We start from the raw sequence: 23,501 nt of genomic DNA on the forward strand, positions 1-23,501 counted from the left end.
TCTGGACTAGATTGCCTCTCATTCCTAAAGTGAGTAGTGTTACCAGTCTACTTCAAATGTTAAAACTTGAATACTACTGAAAGAGTCCAAAACCTGAAACATGAGGATGATCAAGTGAAATGCAGCTTATTTAAAAAAAAAAAACCCAAACACTTCAAACAAAAAAACTCAAACCAACCAAGGCTTTAGAGAATACCTTTAAAGCTTTTAAACGAACAAGAGAGCCAGACTTTCTGAAGAGTCCCTCAGTGTGAACGTGTTCTTCCAAATATTCACAAGTATCAACAAGAAAGCTGAGGAAAAAGTAACATACTTCTGTCACTCAGAATAAAGCTTGTTTTTTTCCCAGAAAAAAACATTTAAAGATAAATAGATAAAACTTAATACATAAGCTAGTTTTTCTCAATGAAAAGCAGCATAAAGAAATAAAACTTGATGATAGCTGTGGCTCAGAATTACCCATCTAACTCCTGCATCCTTCCCCTTCCCAAACTGAAACTATTCTCATATTCCCCATAAGCTTAGCAGGTCTGGAATAAACATTTGTTCCCTCTGACAAAAGTTCAATACTATAAGAGAGCAAAGTAAGCATAAATCTAAATATAGTATTAATTTACCTTGGAATATAACCATATTCTGGCACAAGTGATTGCGGTAACGCATGAAAAGATACTCCAAAGATTTTACCCTAAAATACAAAATTAAATTAACGTTATTCAAAAGTTGATGGGATTAACTACGTATTCCACAGGGTACAAACAGAAGGGCAGTTAAAACAAAACCCCGAGGTTTTCAGATAAGAGGGATTGTCAGGAAAAAACACTATCATCTCCTGATATCTGAGCCTATGCTGACTCTAGTTACAGGTAACGCCCTAGATTACTGTGAAAGAATAGAAAGGTTTTCCACACTATGTTTTGCACTTTTTATTTTACAAGGAGTCAGTTTTTCTATAAGGCCTCCAAATCAGTAAGGATATTAAACAGACTGTTCTGGAGTCTCACCTTGACAATCTCAAATTGACTAAATCCTATTTTATTTCAAATGTGTTTTGTTGATTTTTAAGAAACTTTCAAGTAATTTTTTCTGCATTTGAGGTACTCAAGATTGCTGTCCTAGGAAGGATTAAACTCAACAGAATAGTCTAGAAAACTGTTCTGAACTCCTTTGTTTAGTATTTGTATTTAAAAACCTCTTACAACTCTACTGCCTTATAGCAAGGCATCAGAGTACCTGTTGCATTTCAGAAAACAAGCAATTTCCTCAGCCATTACTACTGATGCTCACCTACAGCATTTTTTTAAATTGTTTATCCAAGGTCACTACACAGTTGTTCCAGGTATAGAAAACCTGCATTTCAATGTAACAATTGTACTTTTATTGCTTTGCTCCACCTGTGCTATTTATATTTACAGAGCATGCAAGCCAGCCCCTCCCTCAATCAGAAGAGCGGGATCATGCCCAACCTACTATCAGGGATGAATGCAAACTCTTGGTCGTTTACACCCGAAATTCAAAGTGCTGACTATGTTGAGAAAATAGTTAATCAATAACTAACCCATTAGGCCACCCTGGGCCTATCTGTACTACAGAAAACAAGCATAACATGATAAGGAAAGAAGCATTTGTCATTGTATTCCAGGTTCCAAAAGGTACATAAAGAAAACCAACTCCAATAGACGATGTTTTTCTGTGTTTACAAGATCATGTAGTAGAGAATTCCAGTGGCTTGTAATTCAACATTTAAAATTAATAACTGATATCCTCCACTTTATTAGATCTTGTTTGAAATATCACAAGTTGTGATTAAAGTTCTTAAAGTTATGTCGGTTCCCATATAATAGAAATAGAATGCCTCTGGCAAAACAAACGTTCTTCTATTTTTCCTTTTCCTACATTGCCCAGTTGTTATTTAAATACACATTTTCTTCCTCATATAAAATTTAAGCACTACAGACAGCTACATAGACAGCTTTTATTACAACATACATGTTATTCACGGTTTCCATTACTCTCCCTTCAAACAGGGAAAAAAAGTACAACCATAACATTGATATCAACAAGGGGGAAGGAAACTAATTGAAATTTTACTGTTGCCCTCTCCCTTTCCAAACAACCCAACTCAAGCATGTGTTTTCACAACTTCTTTGGCCTTATGTTGAGCAAGGGTTAATGATGCTGCATTTTGTAATACCCTCTCAGCCTTACAGAAAGCTCATTCTGAGAACTATCAGGTCTGCCCTGTATCAGTTGTGTGGCAGTCTTATTTAGGACATGAGAGTGGTCCATGCTTTATAAATTACAATCTACCAGAAGATCGGTATTCTTAAATGGACTTCAGTGCTGTCTAAACTGGCATCTGTTCTGATATTTAAAACTAAAGTAGGAGTCCCGAGACAGAAAACACTTTTTTTCCTTCAGCAGATTCAAAGTAGGTATTTTACGGCAAGAGGGCGGATTTCATTCCGCAGAACACAGGCAAATCAAGGCCAGATCTGTCTGTACCAAAACACCTATAGTCACGTGTTATACTAAGAAACCAAGCAAATAAAGCCGTTCAAACAAAAAGTCTAAGTATTCAAACAAAATAAGAAGATATAAAGCTTCCAGAAGCTACACAGTAGCTACGTATTCCAAGAAATAATACAGTGACTAAGACTTAGGATCCATAGTGAGCGACATTAAGCACAGTAAAGCGTAAAAAGATGTAGCACAGACGAGAGGCGCGCGTGTGTGCTTGAGACCATCAGCGGCGTTGCCGAGAGGGCCACGGCTCGCTCACCGCCCGGTCTGCCCCGCAGTCCGCGTCCTAACCGGGCAGGGAGAGCTCGGCATCGCCAGACCATTACCCTACCACACCTGACGATGGCCGGGGGCACTTGCTGAGGAAAGGGGAGAGGGAAGGAAAACGAGGAAGACTTTCCCCCTGCAGGGATGAAGCCGTTTCCCCACGGGAGGAGGTTATGCCCGGCCAGGGGCCAGCAGGAGCAACAGCATCGCTGCTGCCAGGCCCGGCGGCCGCAGCGGGGACAGAGCAGCCCCCAGGCCTGCGCGAGTTGCGGTCCGGCAGCAACAGCAGCCGCCGCGCTCGCCCACCCGCCGCGGCGGAGCGCCGGGCACCCTCCCTGAGCGCCGCAGCGTCACCGCCCCGCTTACCTCCGCCACGGCCGCCGCTCCCGGCTGCTTGGCCGCTGCCAGACAGCTCCCACTCTTCACCTTAATCCCGTAAGAAGCCCGGAGCTCCTCCAGCACGGCCAGCCGCACCAGCCTTCGCCTCTGCTCCGCCATCCCAGCGCCCGCCGCCTCCCCCGCCGCCCCTCAGACCCTGCTCTGCACCATTGCTGCTGCCACCTGGCCAGACCCCTGCTCCCACGCCGCCAGTTACCGCCTGGCTCAAACCCAGCGCCCTACCCCGCCCGCGCCGCTGATTGGCCCGCTCGCCGTTCGAAATGAGGCCCCCGCCGCCCAACGGCCGGCCGGGGCTGCCCGGCGCCGCCTGCTCGCCGCGCCGCCTGCGGGCAGCACGCTGGGTGCCTCGGGGGCCTCGCCGGCCTCGCCGCGGGGCGGGCAGCGGCCCCGGCAGCGGCCCCGGCAGCGGCCCCGGCAGCGGCCCCGGCAGCGGCCCCGGCAGCGGCCCCGGCAGCGCCAAGGGCTGGGGTGCACCGCGAGTCGCCGGGGCTGTCCGCGGCCCGGGGCCGGCGTAGCGCCGGGGCAGCCGGCAGGGGGGGTTCTCGCCCGCTGTGAGCCGCCACCTCTCCTTCCCCGCACCAGCAAGTTTCAGGGCAGTGCTGCCAAGCTTGGGGTTGGTTTGGTTGGTTGTTTACCTGAGAATAAATGCTTGCTTGTTTCTTTGGAAAGAAGTTTCGATTTAAAGAAGTAACCCGCCGCGGTTTTGTGAACTAAACAGAGGAATGGGGCACAGGCCGTCAGCCTTACCTGGTGGTAATGGCGGTGTGTGCTGGGGTGGGGAAAAAGTTAAGGCCCTTCGCATCTACCTCAGTCAGTGATGCTGCCTTCACCTGCCTTAGCTTTGGGCTGTGCGGGTCCGTCCAAGATGATACATCGTTTTCTGTGGACCAAATTTCCCAGTTTTAGTGGCCGTTAATCCATCAGCACCGCGTTGGGTGTACTCTGGGTTTGCTTACCTGCCCCGTGCTGTGCTCCAGACCTCCAGGAGGCTCCTTCGGGGCTTTGCACTATGCTGTTACAGGAAAAACTGTAATTTTTTTATTCTTCCAAAATTTCTGTTCCAAAGGTAACTCTTCAAGTGTTAACCACCACATTAATGAAACACAGGAAACAAGTGCTGTAGAAAAAATGAACTTTCCAGCCTTTCCCCTGTACATACGCTGGTACTAGTTCTAAAGTGAGTCTTACTTCACTGAGAGAAAGAGAAGGCCACAAAGTTTAGACACAGAATGGTGATAACCATGTTGCGGTGCTCTGAACACCCATGAACACAAAAATTAGAGAATAAAACAAAAGGAGAACAGCTGAAGTTTTTTCAAAAGTCACCAAAATAAAAACAGAAAAAAAACCAACCCTAGAAAGTTGTGTGGAAGGAAGACCTAGCAGCAATAATAAATAGCAGATTAGACATGAATTTTCTTCAGTAAAACCCCAGGATTTCGATTATGGACATCAAAATCATGTCACTGAGCAAAAGTAATATTCCTCTAAAAGTAGCTTTAATGCAGCTGTACTGTAGGTTTTATTATCTGTCCTGGCATTGAAAATTGCAGGAAAAATGTGAAATTTCAAACCCTGAAGTATCACTGATGAGAAAATAAAGGAATAAAATGAATAGGTATCATAGAATTTAGTTTAAGCAATCTCTGTCCAACTTGGTTTTCTGTAGTAATGATGAATTACAGAAGAGGGAGCTGTGATCTGATAAATGTATTGCAACTTTTCGTGTCTAGGATTTTCCCTTCAGTAGTCACATAAGAAAAAACAGACGATGTAGTATGTGCTGTGTTTTTTTCCAAAAAAAGTGATGGAAGTAATCTTTACATTTTACAAAAGATATTTAAAGCCACAGTAGTGTCTTGTAATTTTGTCAAAACCATTTGTCAAATACTTTAATATCCTTTAGGTGACTATTTTAACATTTTTTTGTTTTATTTATAGTAGAGACTGGAGCAGGAAAATTACTTGGCAAATAAGAACTAGGCATCTAATTTTGGAAACAGTTGTAGCATCACATCTCAAATCTATTACGCTCTTTCAAAACTGAGTTAGAAAAAATAAACAGCTATTTGGCTACCTTTTTTTCCCCCACAGAATAGTCTTAAGAATTGACATCCCAAGCTTCTGGCATTTTAAATAATTCTAAGTTTCAGAGAGCTATCCTGTCCTGAATGAAGTAAAGGGCATAACTTTTGTCATCAGGAAGGCCAGGCTTACACTCCTTTTGCATCCAGCATGTAATACACAAATGTATTTATTTGTACACACACACACACAGATGCTCTTTTGCACTATCCCTATATAGGTATGACATTTAGGGAGAAAAAACCAACCATGAGCACCTCCATCTACCATGGCATTTTGTGAATTTTGGAAGCTATTACAGAAATGAGAGCTTTAAAAAACAAGTCAAATGTTTACCAACAGTCTCATTTCAGTAACCACTCAGAACAGTCAGTGGTCAAACCCACCAGAAACTCAGCCAGAGGAAGAAACAAGCTACTTCAACAAGCAGAGTAACATCACGAGGAATATGGAAAACAGACCTTACTCCAAAGTACCCCTCCCTGAACAAACTCAGAAGTTGTTGGGAAAGAGTGTAAGCATTCCTCGTTCTAGCAATGCAAGGGCTGGTTTTGCCTTACTTCTTCAACCAAACAAGCTGGAGACAGAAAGACCATAAGAATAGATCATAAAAAAGAAAGATCATGAGGGCACAAAGCCAGACCACTGGGAAAAGCAGCTGCATGAGGGATGTTTACCCATTGATGTCCTTAAAGTCTGACTAGTAGTGCAGTTTATTTTGAACATCCTTACTCATTCATGTCTGTTTCTGGCTTTCTCTCAGCAAGGAATTATTTACTCCAGTTGCCAGTTGTCATCTCTCTGTGCTGTTCAGCCTGCATTTATGTTAGTTATGCCCCTTTTCCATCTCCCACTCCCTCTGCTGCTTTGTCTTGTCTTCAATAAACAATTTTGCCCAGGGCTGAAAGTGATGTGGAGGATCAGTCTCATGCAATGTTATTCCTACTTGCAACCATTCAGAATTATGTCAGAAGCAAAACAATCTGGATACTCTGAATACCTTCAACATTTAAGGTTAAATATATCCCCTACCTCTGTGATAAGCTTGATGAAAACTAACTCCAGATCAAGAAAATGATATGCAAGAGGATTTAAAGTGTATTTGAAGTAAGAAAATAAGGTTAGAAAGTGTCTTCCAAACTGACATTCAACATTAATTTCCTCTGAACCATGGTTTGAGGACAGAATAATTTTCATTTGGATTATGAGTTTGGTTTCAATTTACCATCTTATCACTTCAGGTTTTTGAGGACACTATTGCAGAAAATTAGATACAACAATCTTAAAACCTTAGTATCAGTTGTATAAATTGTTAACTCTGTGTCTGAGCTTCCTCCCCATACAGATTTCTTGAGGACAGATTATCAAAGCTAACTCATTCAAGTCTGAATGTTCCACACTAAACACCATCAGTATTTTGTATGAAATATTCTAAAACGTGATTTTGTGAAAAGTAGAAATTGAATTTGTTTTTTACATTCACTAGTGCTGTAGTCAAATAAATTTGTCTAATGAAGTTTTAGGATAGCTCTCAGAGAACAGCAGTATACAATGTACCTTCCTTCATTTACTCTGCAAGACCACGTTTGAAGGAACAAAGGAATCACCATGTGAGGGAAAAGATACCTGCATCTCTAATTTATGTAGGTGAAACTTTGGAAAGGCCTAAAGATTTCATAGGCACATTCTAACAAATGTAATGCTAGGATCTTCAATCAGTGACTAAACTGCCATACTTATTGCACTGAGGAAGCATTTTACCGATTGTTGTTTGGGCTGGATAATGTACTTCTGATACCTTCAAATACTAATTAGAATAAATCAATCGACTGAGCCGGCTTCAAGTTCACCATACCATCTGGAACTCTGCTAGAAAATAAAGAATCAGGAAATGACTGAAAGTAACAGGATTTGTTGAGTACATTGAGAAATGTGAAAAATTCCTTTTACCGCACTAAGAATGTCAATTTTTTTGATGCCACATACTATCTTGGAAATCAGCCTGTGAAATTTAGAGTGATTCTGACTTAAAGCAGTGTAGCTACTGATAATACCACACTGGTCAACTCAACTCAATGTTTGAGTTTGCAGACACTTTCTGTTGTAAGTGCTTGATGCTTGCAAGCATGGCTGAAGCTAAGAGTTTATACTTGACACTGTGCATGACATTTTGCACTTATAATACACTTCATTTTATCAACACTGGTAGGAAGACAGTTCTCTCTTGTCTGTTTTTCTCTCACTTTTAGTTCTTGTGCTTGAGTGGTTAAATGGTCTGAAATGGTCTGGCAATTTACCTGAGAAAGAATGATTTAACAGCTAGATGTGCAATCTTCACCCAATGTTTTAACCCTAAAGCACAGAATTTAAAATAAAAGGTGTTAAGATACTTCTAACAAGGAAAATGTTTTAAGATGTTCCTCAATGCAGAATGCTCTCTGGTAAAATCAACACATCGATCTGTGCATCGTGCTGCAGGATGTACCTTTAAAATGAAAGCAGAGCTGAACAAGCCATCTAACAGACACAGACTTTCACATCTGCTGCTTAAACCACAGCTGACTTCATAGTTAAAATACAGATTGATATAACCATATCATACTTAGCATAGTTATAGACTTATATTTTATTGACATCATAGACTGGGACAGTTTAAGCAACATGTAAGCAAGGCTGATGGTCTTAAGCAACTGATGGTCTGCTCAAGATGGAAATAATAAATGAAGACTAACATTCACCTCAGCAGCTTGCAAATATTGCATTAGAAGTTAAAGATACAAGAAGCAATTGGTTTGCATCCTACCTTAGTAGTAACATGAAAAAGAACAGAGGTACCCAGAAAGAAAAGAGTAAAAATGGAAAGTTGCATTCTTCAGTTTAAATAAGGTTTATTCAATAAACCTGAAAGGTAAAAGGAGGCTAAAGCTAACACATTAGTTGATTTATATTTCCACCTTAACATACGTGTGTGACAACTGGGAATCTGGAGGAGAACCCAAGTAGCTAAGTACATCTAAAAACCCAGGAAAGACTTCCCAGAATTCAAGCCACTATCCCGGAAAGCATGCTTTTGTTTAACAATACTAGAAAAGAAACTTAAAAGTTTTAGTAGTTCCATGAATAGTAGCCTACAGTAGATGGAAAAAACAGTCAGTGCTTTGTTGATGTCCTAGGCAATATTGATAATTCAGGATAAGTAGCCTCTGGGTGAATAATCTTTTACACCCATTCAGTTTTCCTAGAGCGCTTCATTTCTCGGAGAAGATACTCAAAGCAGTCTTTCATTTCTATTCAGGATAGCAAGTCTATGTTTAGATTTTTACTTTCAAGATATACAAAGCAAAAGCAGTTTAAAATTCTGGTGTGATAGATTAATAATAACTTAAGGTAGTTTCTAACTTTTGTTTTGAATTGGGGTTTTGATTTGGGTTTGATTGTGGTTTGTTGGGTTGGGTTTTTTTGTTTCTTTGTTGTTTTGTTTTATTTTTTGGAGGTGGGGGTGGTGTAGATTTTATACCCAGTATTTTTATTTTAGGCTTGAAAAAGATCCTGCATACCTAAAGGCTTATCTGTTTTTTTGCCACCTATACCAGTTGGTGTTAAAAGAGCTATTATTTACAAACCTGACCTAAGAATATAGATAGAATAATGACAGTTACCCTGCCACTAGTGTAGAAAAATGCTTTTGTTTGTTCATATATTGCAGAGATACAAGCTTATTTGGAAATCTGGGTCTTAGCTGCTGCTGCACCTCTTCCCGCATCAGCAAAGATTGCAGACTTCCCCAGCAAGTTCTGAAGGCATCTCTTGCAAATCTGCTTGTTCTCTGAATTCAGGGACAGCAATAGCTTATTCAGTCTCAAGCAAGGTCTTCAGGGCAGAGCAAAATGATAATTATTTCTCTTTCAGAGAGAAAAAATAATAAAAAAGAAAAAGTGGAAGAAAGTTGCAGTACCATAGATTTGATGCTGCTATCAGACAACTCCCTCAAACCGTAACAGTTTCCTCTAACCAAGTTTGAATCAAGGATCTATAGTGGCACTTAGAAGCAAAAAAAATCTCTTCCTCTCACTTCTCACCCTCTATATTCTTTTAAAATTCTACTTAATATGAGCTCTTTTTTCAGCACATCCCTTTCATAAACTCCCTGATGGGTAAAGGAGAAACTGATTTTTTTCATCAACTGGCTCCTCTGAATATCTTGCGTATCCTACAGCTTAGAGATAATACTCAGGTAATAGGAATTTCAATTTCCTTTTCTCAACTCCATGTAAGTAGAGACTGCATTTAGAGGATTATTAAATGTTTCTGGTAGGACATTTTAATTTTGAAATAATAAATAGTTAAATTCATTAAAGGATTGGAAATTTTATATCCAAGGCAAAATCTAAGTTTTTAAAAATTCTCTGTGTCAAGGATACAGTTTATTTGGGCAACCACTATTTTAGAATACAATTGTGTGACACTGACCCAAGGTGTAAGGGAGGAAGATGCTAGGCTTTGTGAGGTTATCAATGGAGTCAAGACACTGAACAATATTGTTGGTATCTGCTATGTGGAGAAATGATTTCCCAACCACTCTCAGGAACGAGTGATGGGTTGTGTATTTTTCTGCTCTTGTCTAAGACTTTCAAGTGTCTCACATCTCTTTTGTATGTAACCATAATACAAGAGATTTATCTTCCCGGTTCCTACTTCAGTTGGAAAGATATGGACGCGTTGCCTAGTTAGCTTGAAAGGGCAGTACAGTTTTGCGGTGGGTGACCCTGGCTGGATGCCGGGTGCCCACGAAAGCCACTCTGTCACTCCCCTCCTCAACCAGACAGGGGAGAGAAAATATAACAAAAGGCTCGTGGGTTGAGATAAGGACAGGGAGATCACTCTGTGATCACTGTCATGGGCAAAACAGGCTCAACTCAGGAAAATTAATTTAAATTATTACCAATCAAATAAGAGTAGGGTAATGAGAAATGAAACCAAATCTTATAACACCTTCCCCCACTCTCCCTTCTTCGCAGGCTCAAAGTCAGGCCTGATTTTGTCTATCTCCTCCCCCTGAGCGGTGCAGGCAGACAGGCAATGGGGGTTGTGGTCAGTTCATCACGTTGTCTCTGCCGCTCCTTCCTCCTCACACGCTTCCCCTGCTCCAGCGTGGGGTCCCCCCCACAGGAGAAAGTCCTCCATGAACTTCTCCAGGGTGAGTCCTTCCCACGGGCTACACTTCTTCACATACTGCGTCAGCATGGCTCCCTCCCACGGCTTGCAGCCCCTCAGGCCCAGGCTGCTCCCCGGGGGTCCCCGCGGGGTCCCCAGCCCTGCCCGCAGCCCGGCCCCAGCCCGGGCTCCTCTCCCCGCGGGGCCACGGGCCCTGCCAGGAGCTGCCCCAGCGTGGGCTGCCCACGGGTCACAGCCTCCCTCGGGCACCCCCTGCCCCGGCGTGGGGCCCTCCGCGGGCTGCGGGGGGGTGTCTGCTCCCCCGGGGGCTCCGTGGGCTGGGGGCACAGCCTGCCGCACCGGGGGCTGCACCTCGGGCTGCCGGGGGGGTCTCTGCTCCGGCGCCTGGAGCCCCCCGGCCTCCTCCTGCCCTGGGTGCCGCCAGGGCTGCTGCTCTCGCACAGTCTCACCCTCCCCCCAGCTGCTGCTCTGCAGCACTTTTTTCCCCCTTATGACAGCAGCACCACCACCGTTGCAGACGGGCTCGGCCTTGGCCATCAGCAGGTCCATCTTGGGGCCGGCTGGCATCAGCTCCATCAGACACAGGGGAAGCTTCTCACAGAAGCCACCCCTTCTCCCCCCCGCTACCAAAACTTTGCCACACCAGCCCAGTACAGGTTTCTTCTCTGAAGAGATACAGTTTTGATCCACTGAAGAAATCATGCTGAGAACCCATTACTGAGACAATGCCTTCATTCTGAAGACCTGTGTTTCTAGGATGTAAGGGTTAATAAAACTTCCTTGGAAGGAAGTAGAAGCTTCAGACTGGTATAATTCTGCACATGGAAAGGAAATTAAGATTCCTCTTATATTATTCCTCATTTACAGAATAGTTTCACAAACTATATATAGGACTCAGCTCACGGGCTGAAACTCTCAGTCCGTTGGAAGTGCAAAGGCTGGGCAGACCCCAAGGCAAAAGTTAGATGGGACACTAAGCATCATGTCTTGCGGCACAGAACTTGTCACAAATATTCTGGGTTTTAATTTTTCTTTGTTGCTTTAGCATATTGTTCCCATGTTGTGAAAGTAATGACTCAAAGGCAAAATGCCTTATTTATTTATGGCAGCACATTAATTTTCAGAGATTATAATAGAATTTAAAGCCAGTAATTACTCTTAGGTTGTCTAGTCTGACCTCTTGTATATCACAAGTGGTCACAAGAGTGGGGGTTTTAAAGTTGCTGTTTTGGACTTGTGCCTACAGTGGGATCTCGGGTGGAATGCACCTGTCCAAGTCTTATATGAGGCATCCAAGGCTTTAGTCAGATATGCCATAGCATGTCTGAAGTAGGAGCTGTTCTGAAATCTTTAGAAGTTTAACCCCAGACCCAAATCTTGATGTTTTCTCTCTTGACTTTTGATCTCTCCTTTTCAATCAGTGTGGGAAGGAGAGCTGGAAAAGCAAGCTGTGTTTGGGAAATCAAAATGAGAATAAAAGCCTGTCCAAATTATGCAACAAGGATCATTATGATATAAAAATTGCTCTTCAAATGTGGCTGTCATTGAAAGATATTAAGATTTCAAGAGTTATTTTCTTGATGAAGACTTAATTTCTTGCATAAAAAGGCTTTTAGGCTTAAAGCTATGCCAACACAATTAGTGTCCTTTGGTTTTTGGAATGTTTGAAGCGTGCTAAAGGATTTGAATGTTATAGAAGTAATTTTCGTTTCTACAGATAAGCTGTCTCAAACTACTTTCACAATAGCCTTATAATTTAAACAATTTATGAATGTGATGTATTGTTAGATACGATGATCACTAGATCATTTTGCAATGGAATGTATGTACTTTTAGGAGCTCAGTGCAGGCTTGAGAGTTGTGCTGCTGTAGAGAGTTGTCTAGCTCTAGGGCTAGAGTTGGGGCTGGACAAAAACAAGCAGTAACTCAATTTCATCTGCCAATTCAAAGGAGAACTTTACTGGAATTCAGTAGAGAACAGAAGCCACAGATTCCCCTTTTTAACTCCATTCTCTGTTTCTTTTATAGAATGGGCTTTTCCTGTGTGTAGTGAGGCAAAAAAAAAAAAAAAAAAAAAAAAAAAAAGATGTTTTAACACATGAACAGTGAGAGTGTTTGAAGAAATATAATCTGTAGATAATATTCATGATGGTGGTGTTGTTTAGTTTCATAGACTACATAGGGACGTACACGTCACTGGAGGGCTCTGCTGTGCATATCTGTAATCAAAGCACACTTTGGCCTAGGAACAACAACCTGATGTGTGGTTTTAAGCAAACTTATTTTGAAGAGCACACACAGGCTTTCTTTCCTCAGTTTTCCCACTAGTCACTCTATACTCATCAGTTACACAGTTGTAGGTTGAGAAGTTGTTATGATACCCCAGTGCGTGGGATGGGAAATCTCGCCCCTGTTTCTAACTCCGTCTTTCTCCTGCTGTGCAGTCCCAGACTCCTCTTGAACCTCCATCTGTAAAAGGCTCTCTGTCTACTGAACGTTTAAAGGAGAGTAGATAATTATTTTGTGGGTTTGTTTAATATATTCCCTCAATTCTTCTTCCATTCTTTTAATCTTTGAAGTTGCTTTAATCTAATTTCTTTATACAAATTCACTTTTTTTTTCCTCCGGTAGAAAAGATAATTGTATATGAACAAGAATATTCACTGTTACTTTTATTACTTCTTTTCCCCCCCTTCCCTTTCTTTTTACACATTTATATTACAGATGTGCTTGCTGGACTTAGCTAGCATTTTAGTCTCCCTATGCTAGATGCTGCGTAAGTCCAGTAAGAGACAGGACCTATTAGGAAAAGCTTGGAATAAAAATAAACATGGCAGCACGTATTATTAGGTAGGAGAGGAACAGATCGATGATACAGCTAGTCTAGGAAGGTCAATGGCTAAGCCAAATACAGAGTCCAGGTCTCTTGAAGTTCAGTCCAAGTAACCACCAACTGACCTACTCAACTTCTTTCATAAAGCATAATTCTAACTGGGTAGAAACAGTGGTACTGTGTGACTTATACACTTCTCCTATACAGCCTGCTGCTGTTTGTATTAAATATAAATACTTCTAATGGCTATTGAGTCCAGCTCATATTGAAGAGCAACTCAGTGAACGGAACATGCCTTCAAATAGGCTTATGCAAACAGTTCAGCCAATGCACTGACTACATTTTCACAAGTTGGGACTGGTTAGTAAATATGATGGAGGAAAATCAAACAGACCTTGATTTAGACAATGATGACTGTTTCAAGAGCCCACAGTATAACTTCTTTATTACCCTTTTTCAGATCTGAATAGTCTACTGACAAATTATAGAGAAATCCAGACACAAACATGCAAACATGCAGCGTTATTGTAGGTGGCAGTAGTAAGGTCAAATTTATTACTATTTTCATTACAGTTACTTATACAAACAGCACTGACATCTCACTGCTATAAGGTTTATATGTGAATGTAGTTAGAAACAGCCTTGTTACCTACAAAGCCACAATCCTGAAACCTCTTACACATATAGATACCTTTCTATTATTTGTGGGTGGATCTTAACCCATTTCAGAGACTCGGCATGTTGTGAGTGCAGAGAAGCTCAGGTCAGCTTTCTGTGTATGACTGGGAACTGGATCTCTGCAGTGTAGGTATATCTGGTGCAGTGACCCAGCCTCGAGGGATGGGGTTTGTCACTTGGGAGTGGCACCACATGATCAGAGCGCCGCAGCTTCCCTCACTGATACACATGTGTGTGGCTTGCCTCATTGTGTGAGCTTGCAAGCTTTCGAACCAGTTTTTTTTTGCAGCTTTTGAACCGTTGTTCAATGGTTAATGTCTTTATTACATCTCATTGTGTATTTTTCTAGCCTTATTACCTAAGTGTTGTATTATGTGTGGTTTTACTGTGTTATCTCATTCCTCATCACCTTAGATAAACAAAAACTGACCTTATTTAATGCTAACATAATCAGCAATCCTATTAAAACAAACTTCAATTTCATGTAGTACAACTGTTTATTTTACAGGATTAGAATTAAATGTCTGCTCATCTATTATTTTCAATTATTTTAGAAGAAAAAAGATGATAGAAAGACACTAAATACATCAAGAATGAGAACTTAAAGAAGGCAGCAACTAGGAAGAAAAAACAGGAAGGTTTCTTGAGACAGCAAACAAAAGAGGCAAATAAGAACCTACCGCTGTATACTTAAATTTCCTCCGTTCTTTGTGATCTCTGGAATTTTGCATTGTTTTTAACATGACATTTCCAAACATCTCCACTTTCTAAATTGCCATATTGGACTTTTCCTATAGCTTTACTCTACTAGGCAAACTAGTTCTAACTATGCATATATAGCTGTTTTTTACATGTATGTTATTTGTATGTTATTTAAAAATTTATTTTGTTTTTAGTTACTTTTGCTCCCAAAAATAGATGTAAGATCAGCACTCATCTAGGAAATGCAGAAGTTCGTCTTTTTTTTTTTTTGTCTTGTGACTACCTTTAAGTTTAGATTCTTATTGCATCTGAAAAAAATTACCTGCCTTCCAGCTGAAGGCATTTACACTGGCATCAAGATCTGTCAAGATCTTTTGCTGTGCCACTTCCAGTGAAAGGCTGTCAAGGTGAAAACGCTACATGTCATCCTAGCTTCCCACGCTACATCCAATTTTAATTTACTCTTAAATTGCCACAGTGTCTTGTGAGTACTGTATTCTAACAAGTGAATGTTTATAATCCATGTTTCTTTCAAAACTAAAAAAAATACAGAAATACAGCAAAATAAAGAAATACTGCACTTTTCAGATTGTGGTATTTGTAACTGGTTTTGGCAGAAGGAAAAGTGAAAATGAGACATTTCCAACAGAAACAGACTATGAATTGCACATGCTCTTGGAGGAAATTTTGCTAGGAGTGGAAGACTGGTGGTATCCACCGGTTCCAGTGTCAGAGCTGCAGGACTGCTCTTCCCCTTTCCAAATCAGTTAGTTTTCCTTTCACCAGTCAGATCTGCATCATGTAATCCTCAAACAAGCAAAACTTCCTTTGTTCATGTTTTAGAGGAAACAAAGTAATTAGTATACTACTGCATAAGCATTATTATTTCTTCCATTTGGTTTCAATTTTTCATAAATATACAAGCTCTCAAGACAGCTAAATGTAGAACTAAAAAAAATCTTAATGTGAAGAAATTCTCATTTCAGTAATTTCTGCATCCATTTATTTATAGCTTTATGAGATATTTTCAGGTAGCTACAGAGATACTTAATTCTCTCTATTGACTCTGCACAAAACTATCTATTTAAAAACCTGCAAAGATCAAACAATTCCTATGCTGGTTATGTTAGCTGCAGAAAAACCACCACCGCTGAAGCCGATTTCCTGCTTAAGAAACCATAAGCTAATTGCAGAACAAAAGGTACATTTTGAGAGCTTCTCCACTTTCAGCAGTTACTGTGTTAAAGTGTGTCTGATGTGGAATAGCTTGTAGATGTTTTCCATGTTCTATGAAGAAGACATTCTTGTTGATGTACACTGTTAATACTGCTGGATGTGATGCTATAGCATGAAGCCAAGCAAGCTGCATCCTTTAGTCTCAAAATTTTCAGTTTCAGCTGCTCCAAAGAGCATGTATTTGGGTAAAGAGTAGGCAGCTGTGTTTTTTTCAGTCAACTGTCATCTTTACCAAGTCACTTTCCACCTGCTGCTTTTTTGAAAAATTAAAATCCTTCCCACTCTCTTCAAGTCAGTTACCAAGATTCAAACCCATGGTGCCAGGATAATGTCTGTTACATGACTGACAATAAAAAGAACAACAGGAAGAGAGCAACAGGTCACCTGTGGTACTTAGAAGACTGGTTTTGTGTGAGGTGGTGGGTTTTTTAATTAAAATATATTCATCAATATTTATTATTTATTTATTGCCTGGTGATGATGGCACCTACTTTTCTACTCATTTTTCAAAGCCAAATGTTTGGTGCATTTAATGTCCAATTTAAACTCAAGTTTTACCATAATTAAAACTATTATGATTAATTAATGAAAATAGCTCTAGATTTTAACATCTTAAAAACTACATTTTCAGAAAACAGTTTCATTGTCTCAGGTATTCAGCTTCTAAAACTATTCAGGCAATACTACAATGAGTGCTGCTAGGCCTGTGTGACATTGATGAGTTTAATTTCTGAAATACGATAGGATGCACTTAAACCCAGACCTTCTAACCATCCACATTAAAGATCTCTTAATCTAATCCCCAGGAATTTTGCTTCATTCCAGGGCCTGAAGGCAGTCATGTGGCTCTGCCAAGCTGCCCCTCTCTCCTCCCCATGAGGTGTTTGAATCCTGTCTCTGTGAAGGGCTTGAGCACAGGAAGCCAAGTAGAAGCAACTCCGTGGCTTGCTGTCCTGGCTTCCCATCCATCTGTGCTTCGCTGGCTGCACCTCTGAAATACAGTTCCGTGATGGAGGGACATGACTGCTTCATGGGGCAGCTGTATCAGTATTACACGGCCAGGCGAGGGGCAGGGTAGAAAGACAAGGTGCACGCAGGAGAGAAGAAAAGGGTTTACAGGGGCTTCAGGGGCTGAAAATCATCTCACCAACAGTTAGCGTCGTCAGCATGTTACAGTTTAACCTCTACCACCAAGATCTGGGCCCCTGAGTTAAATGGATTTCATAAAGTTGGCTGGAATAGTAAATAATAATTAAAGGGCCATAGAGTTTTAGGAGCTGTTTGAATTTAAATGCAATTTTGACTGATTATCTTAAAATATCTAGGACCTGATGCACAGCAATAGTCAGCACTAAGAATAACTGGGGTAGTCACCCCAAAGACCTGGATTTGCCAATCAAGTGCAGAGAAAACTGAAATATCCAGAGTGACTGCACTTTTGAAAACAAATTCCAGATGTAGAGTTAAGGTTTTAAATGCTCTGATTTCATCCATTTAAAGATTTTCGGGACTGGTGGGTATGGATATGAAACCGCTTCTCATCCCTTATTATCAGCACTCTCGTTTTTCCTGGTTCTTATTGATTATGAGCCTAATTTTAAATCAACAGCAACTCCATTAAAATCCTTCTGGCTTTGTAGCATTCTAAGTGGTCTAAGATAAAACAAAATACTGTATAAATGTATTTCTTTAATTTTATATAAATATATATTTATATGCATACACACATATAAGCATTTCAATTTAAGCTGAACAGAACTCATAAAATCTTCATGAAATAACTGTAGACATTAATATTGTACAACCATAATTTTATAGGAGTTTTAACATAACTATTGATACCTATACAGCTTCTGCTATGGAACTAATGTGCTTGTTCACATGCATCTGCAACAGACACCTGTTATCAGTAAAATCAAGGAAGCTGGTTTATATTAACCAGCTAGGAGCAAAACTTCACTATAGTCCTTATTGGCCTGGAAAAATAGAGCTTTTGGATGAAGTTCTCTGTCAAGTGATGTACAATCTGGACATTGTAAATAAGCAGAGATAAATTAGGTTCTTCAATCCGTTCTATTGCAAATGTTTTCTCATCATGGACGTTTCACTATAATAAGTAAATCCCTTAATATACTGTTTGCATAGCAGCTTTTCTTCTAAAAGTTTAAAATAACACACAGATGACATGTGCCACTCTCGTGAAAATCCATCCTTCTACAAAACTAAGGGTTGGCAGCCTGACTGCTGTAAATATTTTGTTGGGTTTTTTTTAGACATTAAAAAAGCCTGGCTTCCCTTCTTACCCTTTGAATCTTGCTACCATTGGCAATTATTTATACTTTGCTGACAGGACAATCCAAAGAGCTCCTAGGATGATGAAAGGAATAAAGAGCATGTATGCAAGGGGAGGCTGAAAGACGCACAGAGGCTTGTGTGGAAAAAACCAACAAATTCAATTGTCTGGAAAGTCATTAGCTAGAGAAACCCTTCAGAGGTAAAGTAAGATATTATTTAGATAAAGGCTAATGATAGTAAAGACACAAGTAGGTATATGTAGTGTGAACACATTTAGATTGTAAATTATACAAAAATTTCCACCCATCATGAATGTAAGGTTCCAAAATAGCCCTACAATAGGAGTAATGGGGTAAGTAACTCACTGGCTTTAGGATGGTACCTTGTTACTTTACAAAAGAGATTTCATGGTTTCCTATAAAAGGGAACTAGACTGAGTGACTCAAAAAGTAACTTCTAATCCTATGGTTCCAAATTCCACTTCTTTGTTTGGGTGGGGGTTGGGACAGAGAAGGGTTTATGTGAAAAAGTGCATCATTAATGTCATGTCAGTTGTTAAAAGGAGAAATAAGGTGATGTGTCTATATTCTCATCCATCTAAACATAAATACAGAGGAGAACAGTAAGAGAATGTACAAGACTAGTTTAAATTGCAAATAAATATAGTAGAGTAAAAATGATACAGTGGCCTTTATTATTTCATGCCTGTGAAGTGCATACTTGTCCTGGTTTCAGCTGAGGTGGAGTTAATTTTCTTCTTAGTAGCTGGTGCAGTGCTCTGTTTTGGATTTCGTGTGAGAATCATGTTGATAACACACTGATGATGTTAGTTGTTGCTGAGTGATGTTTATACCAAGTCAAGGACTTCTCAGTTTCTTGGGCCCTGCCAGCAAGAAGGCTGGAGGGGCACAAGAAATTGGGATGGGACACAGCCAGGACAGCTGACTCAAACTAGCCAAAGGGATGCTCCATACCACAGAACATCATGCTGAGTATATAAACTGGGGGAAGAAGTGGGTGACATTCGGAGTGATGGTGTTTGTCTGGCCAAGTAACCGTTACATGTGCTGGAGCCCGGCCTTCCTGGAGATGGCTGAGCCTGCTGATGGGAAGTGGGGAATGAATTCCTTGTTTTGCTTTGCTCACATATGCGGCTTTTTCTTTACCTATTGAACTGTCTTTATCTCAACCCACAAGTTTTCTCACTTTTAAGCTGCCTATTCTCCCCCCATCCCCCAGTGGGAGTGAGCGAGTGGCTGCATGGGGCTTAGTTGCCGGCTGGGGTTAAACCACAGCAATACCTATACTGGTCTTGTAAAAAGAAATTTTGATAGTACTGTCCAATATATATACAGCCACATTAAGTTTCTGTACCGGTGAGCAGGCTTCCTAAATTTTGTGTATTAATGGGCAAAGATAGTAATTTTCTGTAAGGTGATTCAGACCACAGAAAATGGGGCTGCAGTTTGACTTCTGACACAGATGGTCATAGAAGTGCCTTCCTTCTGTCATTGGCTGTAGGACACTAGTTTAGTCTTCAAACTGGGGGCTTAAAATTGAGAGTGGAAATAATTCTGCTTCATTTTCCTAAATAAAATAAGTACAAACAAGAAAGAATAAGGAAAGCCCCTGCCCTGAGGATCTTATGACAAGGCAGAGCATTTCAAACATTTTGCTACTTTATGGGAAGTTAGCCATTTCCAGCATGGCTCACATTACACCTTTTCAAATCAATTAAACCTGTACAGTATTAAAATAAAATACTTTTGTGCAAGTATCTTTGTATCATCATTACATGCATACTTGTGATGGAGTGAAGATGTAGTCTCATCTATTTTTGAGGTGGAGATGTAGTTTTATGTGCTCTTACAATTGCCGATTCTGTGTGTAGTCAAATAATGCAAATAAAGCAACTAATGCACATTACTGTTACAGGGCCAGAACTCTAGTTTATTAATATTCTTTACTCAAAAAAGATTTTTAAGCTCCATTTCCTAAGAAATAGCATGCTATTAAAAATAGCTGCTTGTCTTTATTTTTAGCCAGCTACCACTGAAACAGTAAGGTGAAAAGGTTTTCTTTGTTTTGCTGTTTATTACTTGCTGAAAATTCAGATGTATCTAGTCTGATTGGATTCAATTTAGTCACATGGGTCTTACAAATTATGTTGTACTTTACATGACAACAAAGGAGAAACAAACTTTAAAAATACATGAGGTAAACCCACAGAGATAACAGTAAAAGATAGGTAAGTAATCTAATTTTGTTTCTAATTTGTTTTTCAATCTATCTAGATACTAACTCAACTATTTCTTTAAATATAGGTAAGTGTTTATGCTGAATTTGCTTATGTGCCTCTTCAGTAGCATTTCATGCCAAAGTTTACATGCTAGGTACTACAAAATACCAAATAACTGAAATGAAAACAAATTTCACTCATCACCAGAAATGTCATTCACATCTGTGTCTAGTTGTGTCGCCTGATGCATGGGTGGTTTTTCTCTGAGCAGGAATTTTATTTTTCTTCTTCTTTCCTGTTCCCTAATGGGAAATGAGCCCCTAGGTCTGGAGCTCAGGAGGGAATGGAATTTCCACTCTGCAGCATTTTTCTGAAACCACTCTCGGGTTGTGAATCTCTCTTTCTGTGCTGGTAATGGAATCCCACACACAGCCAGTCTATACTAATGATTTGAGTTGCCTCCAGCACCGCTCATGACTAAGCGTGAAACCCTCTCCTCTACCTCACCGCCTCCCCCACCCCCTCCCACTGTCTAGTTAGACCACATGTCTAACAAGATAACCAAGCCTCTTTCTTCTCAGGACTTCACAGTGTAACTATTATACAAAGGCATGAATACTTCCTTGGAGAGGCAGCAATAAAGACATCATGTCCCTCTGTGTGTTCAGGAGCTAAAACTGCAGCACAAGTATGTGTATCCAAGGTAGCTGTGAGTTCCTGCTAGTATTTTTACAGTCTGAGGGCTGGAAGGGTAGAAGATGATAAACTTTAAAAAAACTCTGCATACATATTCTATTACTTTATATTGTTACATATTGCACAATGCCACCCAGCATTGTCAAAGTAAACCAGCCTACTCTCAGAAATATGTTCATTTCAGGTCACATCTGAGAAATTTACAGTATGAGAGTTCTTGTTCTGCAAACTCTTAACCCAGAAAGCTTACCTGTTTTTTGAGTTGAAAGTTAATCATTCTGTGTCGGCACAGTGCAACCTCTGTTCTAGCCAAGGGATCATTCTGCTGTGGGTGTGTCACTCCTCACAGGCAAAAGCTTGGAAAGTTTTTAAGCATTTCTTCACCCCTCGTGCATTGCACTAAGGATAAAGGGTGGGTTGCTTCTACAAAGCTTCAGTGTTGGCATTACCATTATTTCCTAACTCATGTAGCTGTACTTGGGCTTTTGAGCTAGGCTAGGAAAGATCTCTTTTCTTGATTTTTTTCCTCAATTGATTTTCCTTTCATTTCCCCAAATGTATTCCTTAGACATTTAGGCTGGGTTGTGGGTGGTTTTTTGTTTTTGTTTTCCTAGCAGTTAATTGATAATGTATCTACCAACATTTGAGTTATTAATCTCCTGATTTACAACCAGGCCTACTCTGGATTACACACTTCCCAAGTCCAACATTTGAGTTTATTCCTTAATTACTAATGCAATTAATTGTAGCTATACGTTAGCCTAATTTTAACACATCAGGCTCATGATATAGGAAATTAAGAACTAGATCAAAACCCAACAAATTATGGTATGTTATATATAAAACATCATATGCCTAATTAGATATTCTTTGTTACTAAATTTTCTGAACACCCTACAGGAATGAACAGCCTAATGGGCCCTTTACTTCCTTTTGAAATGTGCCCCACTGTTTACCTTTTGCAGTGCTAAGATTATTTCAGTTAAGAGGAACTGGCACGCCAAATTCTCTCTTACTGTATTGCAATACTGGATGACGGGATAACATTGTGCTCTTGCCTGCTTACTAGAGAAAGCATTTCTAAAATGGATGTGCATCTCAAAGTGAGTCCAGATTTCAAATAACGTTACAATTTTAAAGAGTTTGAATCTAGGTTCAGAATCACACTTTGCATTTTAGGCCAGTTTTAAGTTTTCAATACTTAAAAATTTGCCACATAGTCAGTATGTTCGCAGAGAGGCCATTTTTAGCATAGAGCTACAATAATATGTATTGAAAGATTTAAGTAGGTTCAATGGAGAAGAATATTGTTTAGCAATAACTTTACAAAAAAAATTATCAATCTCAGTGTCAAATGGTCTGAGTTATGAAATGTAAAATGACCATATTAAAGTGATATGACTAGAAGTGGTCATTCTTTTGTCGACCAGTGTTTTCATTTAATTAAAATGTTCTAAGCCATGTAGAGTTTCTGGTGGCTTTATTCAAATGCATTAAAATGGTAGACCTGCTAAACTCTTTTTATCTATATATTTTTTCAGCCTAGGACAACCAGACATTACCTATATGAAATATATAAACAATAAATATTAATTTCCATTAAAAATAATAAATTAATTCAGAGAAGTAATAAATGTTTAACCGTTGGTAAACCTTTTAAAAAAATTAAAACCAACTTTTAACTAGGGAAAGAACCCCTCACAGGCAAGTTTTACATATTTTGAATGTTGTATTTGCTTTCACAATATAGCCAGTCAGTTCCATTTAACAGCTGAATATTCTTCTTCTCTATATAGCAGTGCCTGATAATTTTGCTACGTTGTCTCCTTTTAAAAGCTCTTTCTCTAATGGCCTTTGATATTTCCTTACAGAGCTTTTGTTCTTTTCCTCTTTTTCCATTCTAGTTCCAACACATACTCAGGCTGTAAAGGGAACATGTATATAAGATCTCTTCAGAGCCTAAGGGTATGTATTAGGATATGTATTCTTCTTTGGGTCAGTGCTGACTGACATAGCAGCTTCTTTAATCAACAATTACAAAACTCAGAAAAACTGCTGATAACCTCTGAAACTTGACATACGTATCTACAGTAATCTCTGAAAACTGTTTCTTCCAAGTCATTGCTCCTTTGCACTGCTGCTGAAAGGTATGTAATGGAGATTATCTCTTGAATATGTAATTACATATGGAATGCAAGGCAACTTAGGCTCTCACTAAAATGATTTTTTTCTGTGACATATGTATACATTACATTTTTCTTGTGAGGCTGAAAGTAGATCAAAGTTCAAAGTTAGGAGATCAAAATTCAAATTATGTTAGTTTAGTTAATTAACTCATTTGAAATCTGTCATGTGCCTTTCTCAGACTCAGTG

General features: G+C 39.9%; 1 protein-coding gene across 1 annotated transcript in view; it reads right to left on the reverse strand.

Moving 5' to 3' along the window:
* The window catches only part of LOC119150895 (rho GTPase-activating protein 11A), a 47,794-nt gene extending 44,365 nt beyond the window's left edge, over window positions 1-3,429 (reverse strand). Inside the window, 3 exon segments of the mRNA XM_037394006.1 lie at window positions 197-293; window positions 618-688; window positions 3,157-3,429. Of these exon segments, the coding sequence (XP_037249903.1) occupies window positions 197-293; window positions 618-688; window positions 3,157-3,288 (300 nt within the window). The 5' untranslated portion in view covers window positions 3,289-3,429.
* Between the last annotated feature and the right edge of the window lie 20,072 nt (window positions 3,430-23,501).

The sequence above is a fragment of the Falco rusticolus genome, chromosome 7 (genome assembly GCF_015220075.1).
Source record: "Falco rusticolus isolate bFalRus1 chromosome 7, bFalRus1.pri, whole genome shotgun sequence".
Taxonomy (NCBI): Eukaryota; Metazoa; Chordata; class Aves; order Falconiformes; family Falconidae; genus Falco; species Falco rusticolus.